This window comes from Myxocyprinus asiaticus, chromosome 38 (assembly GCF_019703515.2).
Source record: "Myxocyprinus asiaticus isolate MX2 ecotype Aquarium Trade chromosome 38, UBuf_Myxa_2, whole genome shotgun sequence".
Taxonomy (NCBI): domain Eukaryota; kingdom Metazoa; phylum Chordata; class Actinopteri; order Cypriniformes; family Catostomidae; genus Myxocyprinus; species Myxocyprinus asiaticus.
The window spans coordinates 14,561,643-14,574,579 of NC_059381.1; the positions used below are offsets into that span (position 1 = coordinate 14,561,643).

Sequence of the window (12,937 nt, forward strand, 5' to 3'; positions counted from 1 at the left end):
GAGAACATTTAACTTGTTTTAGCGCCACACTGAAAATTTTCCTCGGACCTGCCGCAATACGTGCAATAATTTTTTTGCAAATTATTTTCAGAAAATGTTTTAGTATTTTTCTGTGCGCAATTCATTGTTTGTCTTGTGTAATGCAAACTGTCATTTGGTGCTTTTTAAACAAAACACAATCTTTTTAAACAAAGCGCAACTTCTGTTTGCTGCCGTCAATTCAGCAACAGGTGAAAATACGTGCTTACAAGCCTGACTAACTTGAAATCTAACTTTCGAAGTTACTGAAATGTTTGAAATGAATGTGTGTAAAAAGAATATGTACTCTTAAGATCCCATTTTGTTTTTGGGGTCCCAATCTTTTGTTTTGACTTCCTTTAGTGAGGGTTCAATTCATAAATGTGGGGTTAGACCCCCTTAAACCCTTGCATCATGCTTTACAGGAATATTCCATGTTCAATACATGATAAGCTCAATCAACAGCATTTGTGGCATGATTTTAATTATGACATGTCTTGTGGGTATAATTTTGAAACAGTGAGTATTTTTCCTACACTGTGAATGTTTGAATGATGTATTCAATATGTACAAGAACAATACAATAATTTGTGTGTTATTAGTTAAAACAGATTGTGTTTGTTCATTATTGTAACTTAGATGAAGATCAAACAAAATTAGACATAAATGCAGGTAATTCCAAAGGGTTCACATACTTTTCTTGCCACTGTATTTATTTAGAACTGGGGGTAATAGTTAAAGAATTGGCCATTGAAATTTGGCCCCATTCACTTCCATTGTAAATGCCTCACTGCAACCCAGAAGTTGAAAGAATTTTTTGTATTATAATAAACATTATGCCACAAATACTGCCGATTGAGCTTAACTTGTATTGAACCAGTCTCTCCCCTCCACCTTTTCTCCTGGCTGGTTCCAGTGTGGCATGTGCCAGGCATTGAGGAGGAGGGCACACCACACACATCTATTTTGAGTCCCAGGTATCCTCCCTAACCCTTTGGTGCCCCACTCCAAAGATTATATCTGAAATGTCTCAAACATCTTTTACTCAGTTGTTTCTCATTCTTTTTCATTGGACAAGTGCTGAATTTCCTGCTTTATTTCATTGTAGAGTCATAGACATAGCATAGAGTGCATGCCAATACATAGAATATTATACTTTGGTTCCTGTGTGTTTATGATTACATGGAAACCATTGCAGTCTGGCTGTATGGACAATCTGTATTGACATCCTTACAAATGTTGCAAAATATATTTTTAGCTCAAATAGAAATAATTAAGTGTTCGTTGACGTGTACGTTGACTTGTGCTGCAATACATTTCATCTTCTCACACACTTGCTATGAATGATGGTAAATCTCAATTTTTCCCCAAAATATTAATGTGAAAAATTTAACAGAATAGCAATACAGAATTGTGAGGTAAAATACCACAATACTTTGAACTATTTTTGAAGCAGAGTTGCTGTATCTGCAGCTGTTTATCTTGAATTGTGAATGAGTGGCAAATAGCTCATACTCATGGTTAACATTCTACCTGGATGAGCGTGTTTCTATAGCAACTCCAGAGTCCCCTCCCCCCACTCTAAAACAAACATGCACGCAATACATACTACTTTGACTGCTCTCTGACTTACCAGAGGTGATGTTGCAATCAACCTCAAGCGAACAGCATGACTGAATCACTTGTTATAGATTTGCCATTAAAATTGTCACCGTGTTAAAGGGATAGTTCAACCAAAAAGAAACATTATGTCATCATTTACTCAACCCTTGTTGTTCCAAACCCATTTGACTTTCTGTCTTCCATGGAACACAAAAGAAGGTGTTAGCCAGAATGACAGCCTCAGTCACCATTCACTTTCATTGTATGAAAAAAAAATGCAATGAACGTAAATGGTGACTAAGACTAATCTACTCATTTAATCTACATCTCCTTTTGTGTTCCATGGAAGAAAGAAAGTGATATGGGTTTGGAATAACATGAGGGGGAGTAACTGATTCTTTCATTATTTTTTGGATGAACTATGCCTTTAAAAGCTCAAAGGATCAGTGTTTTCTCTTTCATCTAATTTAAAGGGATGTATTGTTTTGTTATAATGAGGTTTGTTTTGGTGAAAAGCCCTCAGTTTAGCAAAGCTCAGCTGTGTAACATTTTGATAAAATTGCTGTTACATCCACACCACTAGATATGAGCTCCCAGCTGTTACTTTCCTATCCCAGGAGCCCTAATGGTATGCATTATTGCTTTAAAACGTTCATCGTTAGGAGTCATAGACCCACACACACTGACCTTCTTTTCTGGCACACCAAGATACATTCTTTATGCTAAATGCCCATCTGACACTGTCCTTAATGTAATTCTGCACTCTGGCCCTCTGGGCAGACATTACTGGGATTGGCCTAAGTAGCTGCAAATCTTTTTCAAGGCTTGTAATGTATTTAAAAGTATCTAAAGAGCAGCATCTGCTGAGCATCAGGGTCAGTGAGAGGAGGATGCATCCTGTGCACATCTAGCCTAACCTTAAATGTGAAGTGTGTAAGTTCTGTGCCACTTGTGTCACCAAACAGAATTGCAAAAATATACTGTTTTCCTGATCATTCCCTTAATTTGCCATTGGTTAGACAGACATATAGTCCTGCCGTCAACTCACACCATTGGTTGAGTGGGGATTCTCAAAGAAACACAGCAATGTTTTTATAGCGCTACAGTCACAGTTTTTACACTTTTTGGGGAAATCATCCTAAAAATGGCTTACTTACAGTATAGTTGACTCTGCATATTAAGCTGGGATAGAAGAAAATATTTAACAATGATACAATTACACACTTCACCTTTAAATCCTTTTAATTAAATCAGTATGGTCATTTGTGCCCTATTTCCCCTCATTCTTGTTTTTTTTTTTTTCTTTTTTCTTCATCTCTTCAGGAGTCAGAGGTCAATGAGAGGAGGAAATGGTGTCAGATCCTTGAGAGGGAAGTAAAAGACAAGACATTAGCATGTAAGACTTTGGTAAGTACAAGTGGTACCATGCAAGCTCATCACAATGCACTTCCTTTAGCATAAATAAACAAGGAGATAACGTCAAAAACTATGTAACTATCCATTTGTGTTCAGTTTGTCTTGGTGCACTCCATAAAGTTTAAACCTCAACACTGGTCTGTAGACTCTGTTCTCTGATCTTTTTTCCTGGTTATGCTTTTGCTGGATTGCCTGTCCTTCATTTTGCCTCCTTTTGTAGTTCTTGTCACTGTAACAGAAGAGCCCTGTAGCACTGCAGAGGTTATGCTTTTGCTCTCTCTCTCTCTCTCTCTCTCTCTCTCTCTCTCTCTCTCTCTCTCTCTCTCTCTCTCTCTCTCTCTCTCTCTCTCTCTCTCTCTCTCTCTCTCTCTCTCTCTCTCTCGGGGCTTTGGCCAACATGGTAGTCTTAGCAAAAGTCATGGAGAGGCCCTCAGACAAGAAAACATTTCATTGCTTATCTCTGTAGGATTTCACAAGCTATCAATGCCTTTGATAAAACACAAACCGATCCTGCGGCTTAAGATCACCATTGCCTTTGCATTGATTTTAAAGTTGAGTTAACTGAAAAAAGAGCACAGCTCATTTTGTATTTGTTGAAAATTCTTGTTGCTTTCGATTCGGTTTTCAATGGCCAATTCTTTAACTATTACCCCCAATTCTAAATAAATACAGTGGCAAGAAAAGTATGTGAACCCTTTGGAATTACCTGCATTTATGTATAATTTTGTTTGAGCTTCATCTAAGTTACACTAATGAACAAACACAATCTGTTTTAACTAATAACACACAAATGATTGTATTGTTCTTGTACATACTGAATACATCATTCAAACATTCACAGTGTAGGTTGAAAAAAGTATGTGAACCCTTACAAAAGCTAATTAGAGTCAGGAGTTGGCAAACCAAGCATCCAACTAATGAAACAAAATTGGAGGTGTGGATTAGAGCTACTTTGACTTATAAAAAGCACTTAAACATTTTGAGTTTGTATTCACAAGAAGCATCTGCTGATGTGAAACATGCCTCGCAAAAAAGAGATCTCAGAAGACCTCTGATCAAGAGTTATTGCTTTGAATAAAGCTGGAAAGTTATCTCGAAAAGCTTAGATATTCATCTGTCCAAAGTTAAACAAATTGTCTATAAATGGAGATGATTTAGTACCATGGCTACTCTCCCTAGAAGTGGCCGTCCAGCCAAGATGACTCAAAGGGCACACTGCAGAATGCTAAATAAGATTAAAATAAAACAACCCTAGAGTGACAGATAAAGACTTGAAGGAATCACTGGAACTGGTTAGCATCTCTGTTCAAGAGTCTACTATACGGAAAACATTAAACAGGCATGGTGTCCATGGCAGGACACCACGAAGGAAGCCGCTGCTTTCCAGCAAAAACTGAAGTTTGCAAAAGACCACCTTGACACTCCACAATGCTACTGGGAAAATGTTTTGTGGACTGATGAAACTTGGGTTGAATTGTCTGGGAAGAACACGCATTACTACATCATCCCAATGGTGAAGTACGGTGGAGAGAGCATCATGATTTGGGGCTACTTTGCTGCTTCGGGGCCTGGACCGCTTGCCATCATCGAGGGAAAAATTAATTTAAAAAAAAGTTTATCAAGATATCCTTCAGGATAATATCAGGGTGGCTATGCACCAGCAGAATCTCTGTAAAAGTTGGGTGATACAGCAGGACAATGACCCTAAACATCAAAGAAAATCCAATACAGAATGGCTATAAAAAAAAAAGAAAATCCACCTTTTGGATTCAAGAAAGCCGTTCACGCCAGACATCTTAAGAATATGGCTGAACTGAAGCAGTTCTGTAAGGAAGAATGGTCCAAAATTCCTTCTGAACATTGTGCAGGTCTAATCCGCAGCTACCGGAAACGCTTGGTTGAGGATATTGCTGCCAAAAGAGGATTGACTAGTTATTAAATCCAAGGGTTAACTTACATTTTCCTCAGCACTGTGAACGTTTAATGGGATGTGTTCAATAAAGACATGAAAGATTATAAATTTTTGTGTGTTGTTTGCTTAAGCACATTGTGTTTTTCTATAATTGTGACTTTGATGAAGATGAGATCGCATTTTATGACCAATTAATGCAGAATACCTGCTAATTCCAAAGGGTTCACATACTTTTTCTTACCACTGTATATGGTTATCACTTTGCAAAGTACTGTTTATCGTTATTTCTCATTACTAAGCCTAAACCTAAAGCACCAAATTATTTAAACCCATCACAGTAAATTTGGAATTTAACCCCTTTACAAGCATCTTCTGTTTTGACAATATTTTATACCCAAAACTGTTTACTGACTACACACATAATCAAGTTATCCTTAGCTGGAGAGTTTACTGACCAAGATATTTATAATTTGAATAGATTTGACTTGACTTAATGTCTCTAAAAAGATAATTTCTGAGTTCAAAGATCAAGGCCATTCCTGTCTCCTCAAATGTCCTTTATGGTTCACTTATGGAACATTACACAAGCTGCCACATTAACGTCAAATGTTCTACAAATCTCTATTTCATATAGCAATGTTTGTGCAATGATATGACAAAGGTAAGAATTTTGAAACATAAAATTAGGGGCTGTTCATACAATGTTAAAAAAAGTTTGACGGGGTGTAAAGAATAGAAAGGAATGCGGGTATCTCGAGACACGTTTTAACTTGATTTGCCATCTTAAAAACACTGCGCTTATTGCACGAGACTGAAAAAGCAGCAAGACAGTGAAATTGTCAAAGTTGTCTGTTAAGCACATGTTTACAAAGAAAACTATTCTAAAACAGTGCAGACGGATGCAAAAACCACCTAACTGTTCCTGTTGGAACAGACCCTTAGGCAGCTTTCATTCTGAAAACTTCTGTATGATCTGCACAAGATGGTCCGCCGGGCACTTCGCGGGAACAGGGACATCGCACAATGCTGAACGGACTTTGGACTCCACCTCCCAGGACACCATGCCCACCACCCAGGAAGGCGGTAGGATGGTGTCCGGTGGGACCGTGGAGGTCTCACCCTCGAACCGTGAAGACAGGGTGCCGGGTTTGAGATTCTTAGAGCCAGGACGGTACGAGAGCACGAAGTCGAACCGAGCAAAGAAAAGTGCCCAGCGAGCCTGTCTGAAATTTAACCGTTTGGCTTCGTGGATGTACTCTAGGTTCTTGTGATCAGTCCAAACCACTAAAGGTACCCCCGAACCCTCTAACCAGTGTCGCCACTGCACTACTTCAGGAAACCACAGCTTCTTAAGATTTGCTTTAATTTATGTAACTTTCCGGTAATCCCATCCAAAGAGCAAATAAAATTTCCATCATCTCCCTACCCTTCATATAAATAAAGCTACTGCACACCACCTCATTAGTGGAGATCCTGTGGGTGTTTAATAGGAAAGCACAGGAATAGCATGTGTTATCTTAAAGCACACTCTCCTTTGTGGCAACTGCTCAAATATGCTTTCAAGCTTCCCAGAGAAAATTTTGTATCCTTTAATGTCAACCAGCTTAATTTGATAATTCCGCTCAAAACCCTTGTGTTGCAATTAAAGTAGACCTGCTAGCCCTGCAGTTGATTTATTCTAATAATTTCTCTGAGCTAGGGGGCATGCTCCACTACAAGAATGGATTTTTGTGACTTGTAGAGATGACATACCGAGAGGTCACAAGAATGGGCATTCTGAAAAAACAAACAAATCTGTCTTAATGAGCATTATTCCATCAGTGCTTGCCAATGATCTGAACGGCAATGTTTTTTTCTTTCTTTTTTTTTTTTACAGCTGTATATACATTAGCGCAGTGACAGCACTCTTACAGGCTTAGGGAGGATGCTGCCTCCCTCACGACCTCCTGTAGCTGTCATGGCAACCACCTGCTCTCGGTAGGAGAGGAGCCCTGAGCTTTCACAGCACAATCAGAGGCTAAGAATCTGATTGTTACAGGTACAGGCTGGAGTTGTCGCTTAAGATTGGCAGATCTGCCACTATAAGCTGCATGTTAAAGGATTTTGATGCACAGCTGAACAACCACGGACAAAACAAACACATTTTTGTAAGACTGAGGGTAGAGCTTACAAAAACTACCTTTGCAAAAATGTACTGTGCCAGTACCCTGATACAGTGATAGTATCAGATGGCAATACCACAGTATATTATGCTACTATATGATTACCATATTCCATGGTATTTACTAGGTGAAATACCATGGAATGACCACCAACTTTTATACAGAAAACACAGTCTAAAAACATTTCCCACTTTGCAAGCCACCACCATTTCTTTTTCCTGCCTAACTTAAAAACAGGTCGACCAGTTAAAATAGATCTACGTCATTATGTCATTCATTAGCAAACATAAACATCAGTGTTGTATATAACTCATATATACAATATATAGTATTCAAAGTCAACATGGAATCATACTGACCCTTGCAATATTTAATACTGCCCTTGCCTTGCCTAAAACTTGCCCTTCCTCTGAAACGTCTTTCTCATACAGAAATCTGATATATGGCAATATATGTAAAACACATATATGGAATATAAGTTGATATGTTGGTTTTTGCTGATATAAAAAAGTCACATACTTGTACATATATGGAATATATATTTCAAGATACTACAAAAACAGCAATTTTCATATATGTACCATATATTTTCTCAAATACTAATGGCATTTACATATGTACAGACAGTATATTTGTATATTTCTGAACTTTAAATTTATATACACTCACTGAGCACTTATTATGAACACCTGTACACCTATTATTCATGCAATTATCTAATCAGCCAATCATGTGGCAGCAGTGCAATGCATAAAATCAGGCATATACGGGTCAGGAGCTTTAGTTAATGTTCAAATTACCATCAGAATGGGGAAAAAATGTGATCTCAGTGATTTCAACCATGGCATGATTGTTGGTGCCAGGCGGGCTGGTTTGAGTATATCTGTAACTGCTGATCTCCTTGGATTTTCATGCACAACAGTCTCTAAAGTTTACTCAGAATGATGCCAAGAACAAAAAACATCCAGTGAGTGGCAGTTCTGCAGACGAAAACGCCATGTTGATGAGAAAGGTCAACTGAGAATGGCCAGATTGGTTCGAGCTGACAGAAAGGCTACGGTAACTCAGATAACAACTGTACAATTGTAGTGAGCAGAATAGCATCTCAGAATGCACAAAACCTTGAGGGGGATGGGCTACAACAGCAGAAGACCACGTCGGGCACTTTATTAGGACCATAGTGTTTCTAATAAAGTGCTCGGTGAGTGTATATGTTCGAATCTAGCCATAGATCAGATTTCTGAACGGGTACATTTACATGGGCAGTTCAAATCCAAATACCGTGGGTTTTTGCATTGTCGTGCTACAGCCTTCATCTCTCTATCCAAGTATACTTGACAACATGCACAATCGAATACATGAAGAAAGGATGTCAGCTGAGAAAATGACATAGATGTTTTCTGGTTGACGTTTTGCGTCATAGTAGCGCGTTGAAGAAGTCAGCCACAGCGAGACCCACACAACAGGCACAACATGGACAACTTTACAGCCACGTGCATTTATTACATTCATTACGCATTAATTTTTGTACAAATTATATGTTTTCTGTTATGCTTATGGTGATGTCAGAAGGCAGAACATGACACAATTTGCTCCTGGATTGTTCTAACTATACAGTACGAGCTCTGTTTTGCTTCACTTGACATTTTCTTAATAAACTCCATGTTAAGCGTAAAAATAACCTTTAGACTAGGGAGAGATGACGTGAATAAATAGACGATTAAGAAAATGTATGGTTCGTCTATATTTTCCTTGCAATCGCTGGTATTTGTTGTCTGAATACTTAAACATTTCTGAATCTGTACCTGACATTTGCTTCAGGCTGCATATTCAATAATTATCATGCTTTCTGCCTCATTCTATGAATGGAATCCACATGAGATCAGTAAAAGAAGCTGTTATAACCACTTGATGATAATTGAAAGTATGATATAAGCAGTAGATAATGTGTAATTTGTAATGTTTACATCTTGCATTCATGGCACTAATGCTAGTGTGTTAACATTGGCCAAAGTATGCATCTGTTACCCTCATTTATTGTATTTTATGGTGGAATGTGTGAAAATCTTCACTGTAAAATCACGTGTCAAAGGTGTGAATGGTTTACAGGTTACTGATCCGTCCAAAAATGTAAATTTCTAGTGTTTTTGTTAGGGTAGTCTAAAATGGTCTGGATTATACACAAAATGCAAACACTAAATATTCTGAAATATTGATTATACTCATTAAATATGAGTATTAAAAATCTCTCTTTCCTCACTTCTGCATGACCCACAGATTTACTGGCTCCCAGAATCTCTTTCTCTCCCTGACTTTCTCCTGCTATGTTTCTACAGTTGTATAACAACGCCCACACACCCATATACATCTACAATGCTGCAGTGGTTGGCCATGTAAAGAGCCTCATCTTAGTGAATGTTGTGGAAGGATGAGCAAAGATTTTCTGAGCAGCTGCAGAACCAGGGGCCAAACTAGAGGGTGGGATTGGGCAGCCGTGTCTGCTCAAATTATTCCTTGTTTGTGGCACACTTTCGTTCTCCCTCTCTGCCCAAGACATCTCCTTATTTTCTGTTCTGCATCTTGATCCATCCGTATGGAAATCAGAAGTAGAATTCCTGAATATTGTGCATGTCACTGCTTTAACTCACATCCCTGTGAGAATTTCAGTTTATAATCCCTTGACTGTCTAATCTTTGCCACCTTAAAGCTTTGTGTAATCAGCAATGACTGAGTGCTGAACATAACTGAAAATATTTTACAATCAGTTTCAATGTGTAGCCACTTCATTGGTCTTTTACAGGGATAGTTCACCCAAACATTATTTATTTGCCCTTGTGTTGTTCCATCCGGTTAGACTTTCTTTCCTCCATAGAACAAAAAAAAAAAAATATGTTAGCCTCAGTCACCATTCTCTTTCATTGCATAATTTTTCCATACAATGAAAGTGAATGGTGACGAGGAAAACATGAAGTTGAGTAAATGATGACAGAATTTTCATGTTTGGATGAACTATCCCTTTAAATGTCCTCTGAGCAGGGGTTAAAAAATGTCATTTCATTTGGGTAATAGAACATGATGGCTAAAATGTTCCCAAATGTATATGCAGATATTCTGCATGTTGTAATCTCATGGGAGGTCTGTCGTGGTCACCATTTGCAGGCAATGGACTGTGCTGTGCCCTTGTGTGCTGTAGCTGTCAAGTACTGGGTGACACTGTGGTTGACAGACAGGGTTTCTGACAAGAAAGTTCAAATGCTCCTCTAAATGCTGTAGAGCAAACCTGCCACCTGATACGCTGTGACATTTGAATCAGTGAAGAAGGGACAGGATGCTTAGTCAGAGAAACTCATAGAGTTCAGTCAGGGTGTGGTACTTTGGAAGCTGACAGGGATTGACAGCTGCGTTACACAGTCAAATGAGAGGATCTGAAATGGCGGGGCCGGGGGGTGGGGCTGGTTTGTTTTTATGCATTTAGAGTAGATATATTGCGATGAGATATATGATCAAGCCATATCTTGGGATTCAAAATGATCTTTTTAGAAGTGAGACTGATCTCATTGCCTTTTGTGATGACTCCTGAAATCGCTTGACGTATATGCCTGGCCAGTACATATCGAAGGGATTGTCCTTTTATTTTAGGCTTAAGTTGATTTGCTACTTGCTGATTGGTTGCAGGGGGAGGGATATTCTCATTCTAGAGAGTATTTGTTTGGACAAAAATCTGTGTAGTGCAAGAGGAGTCATCATTATTTTTGGTCCATTTTCTTGAAAGAGAAAGACTGTACATTTTAAATGTGTATATAAGCAGGAGGACACTAGGATAATTCCTTCCATGCTCTACCTATGAAAGGATTTCTGCCCATTCTGAACCCTCAAAGTTGCCAAGTATCTCTTTCTGACTTAATTTTCTGAGCATGTTAAAAAAGAAGCATTAAAAAAATGGCTCCAACCCAATTAAAAAGGTAATCTACCCACAAATTGAATCCTGCTTTGTGGTAATAGCTGCTAGTGTCAATATCCTTGAAGTATTGATTAATTTTCTGATACACTCTGTGTTAGATGAATTTGAGATGTGGATGCGTATTTTAATGGTTCCTATAGCACAGCCAGTGATGGGTGACAAAGTGAGCTTCCATCTTTGGTCCCTACAGGCTAAAGAGATTTATGTCTTCTCAGCGAGTGTATCGCCTGAGTGTTACAGCTTATGAATTCTCTAATCAGCCACAAGTATACATCCTGCTGTCCACAAGAAGATTTGTATATTGATCCTCAGGTTTCTTTGTCCAAATTCGTTCTATGCAGTTCTGTGCATCCTATTCGTATTGTCAGTTTTTGCATTTTAGATAGATAGATTGCGTCTTCTTGACTATATAACCCTCTACGTCTATATTCAGCAATATCAGTACAGAATGTGTTGACTCTCACCCTTTCCTTTTTTCCCCTCATGACAGAAGAATGAGCTTCAGGATGCTTTGCTGGAGAGCAAACGGCTCAATCGTGAGCTGTTCAGTCACATCCTGAAGGCCACACATTACGAGAAGGTAAGAGATGGTCATCATACACCAGCTGAGCTCATCAGATCAATGGTTTCTCATTACACAGCTCTTCTAGGAACATGTACTTGAAGGGCTATTCTCTGCATCTCATAAGCAATATTGATCTAATCCAATATCTGTCTGGTCAATATATTCACCTTGTTTGTTTTGACCAGGTTCGGCTCAGTGAATCTGGATGAACTTTTGCCTGTATATGCATTTATTATGGTATATATATATGGTATATGTATAGTGCGTAATGTGTGTCTCAAATAATGTGTGTATAGTACCATATTAATGTATTTACATTCTTTGTTATGATGCTTACATTGCAAAGCCTTTAAAATAATCATTATTTTATGGCCAATAGTCTTTTCACTCACAGTCTAAAGCATATTGCACAAAAATCTAGAAAGCACTTGTGAACATGACAATGCACATGACAAGATTACCTGACTGCTACACAACTTCCTGGAGTCACAGTGCACAGGCTTTTATCAGTTCACCTGAAAACAAAGTCAGTATTTTTTTAGTGTTGCCTCTAGGGCTGGGCGATATGGCCAAAAATATGTGATATGAATTTTTTTTTATAGTATATAATGTATATAATGTACAATATATAATATATTGTACATAATGTATTTAAGATTAACCTGGCCTTGAACAGCGCAAAACAACTAAACAAACTTTGTAATTTTACATGTCGATCAGATGGTTTTGCCATGTTAAAGTGGGTGAATCTTGGCCAGAATAAGCTGCAAAGTGCACCAGACTTTATGTCGGTAGTCAATAGCTAGCTCTGTTTGAGAAGTGGCCTTATGGTCAGTGTGAGTGCTAGTGCTGTGATATTAAACTGTGGTGCTCATGGGAGATCAAGGTTCATGTCCTGCCTAGGTCATGTTTCCATCTGGTTCCCCTCTTTCTCCCCTTAATTTTCTTGTGTCTCTGCTAGTGTGTCTATCAATAAATTTTGTGGTAAAATTCTAGATTTGCTTGACTAGACTCCATAGAAGATGTGACATGCATTTTGACAAGCATAGCCACATGCACATTGGAGTTCATGAGAAAGTAAAAGTCTGAATCTAGTGCAGTCAGTGAAACTCAATCTCATTGTGGAGGAAATCCATTGTCACCCATTTAAGGGTATCGGTGAGTACTGTAACTGATCTCCCCTCATACATGAACGCTCTGCAGAGAGAGTGGATATCGTGCTAACACAGGACTGCTGAGAGTGGCAGGCCGTGGTGTTCACTGTGTTAATAGTGTCATTTTCGCTGGTGCTTTTTGCCAGG

At 38.5% G+C, this 12,937-nt stretch overlaps 1 protein-coding gene across 8 annotated transcripts in view; it reads left to right on the forward strand.

Annotated features, from left to right (window-relative positions):
* The window catches only part of LOC127429103 (RIMS-binding protein 2-like), a 117,274-nt gene that overhangs the window by 42,960 nt on the left and 61,377 nt on the right, over positions 1–12,937 (forward strand). For all 8 annotated transcript variants that reach the window (XR_007895230.1, XR_007895229.1, XM_051677901.1 and 5 more), the window contains exons 3-4: positions 2,944–3,027; positions 11,562–11,651. Coding sequence is in view for 6 of the 8 variants with exons in the window: in XM_051677901.1 (XP_051533861.1) it covers positions 2,944–3,027; positions 11,562–11,651 (174 nt within the window). In the remaining 2 variants the exon portion in view is untranslated. The remainder of the gene's footprint in view (positions 1–2,943; positions 3,028–11,561; positions 11,652–12,937) is intronic.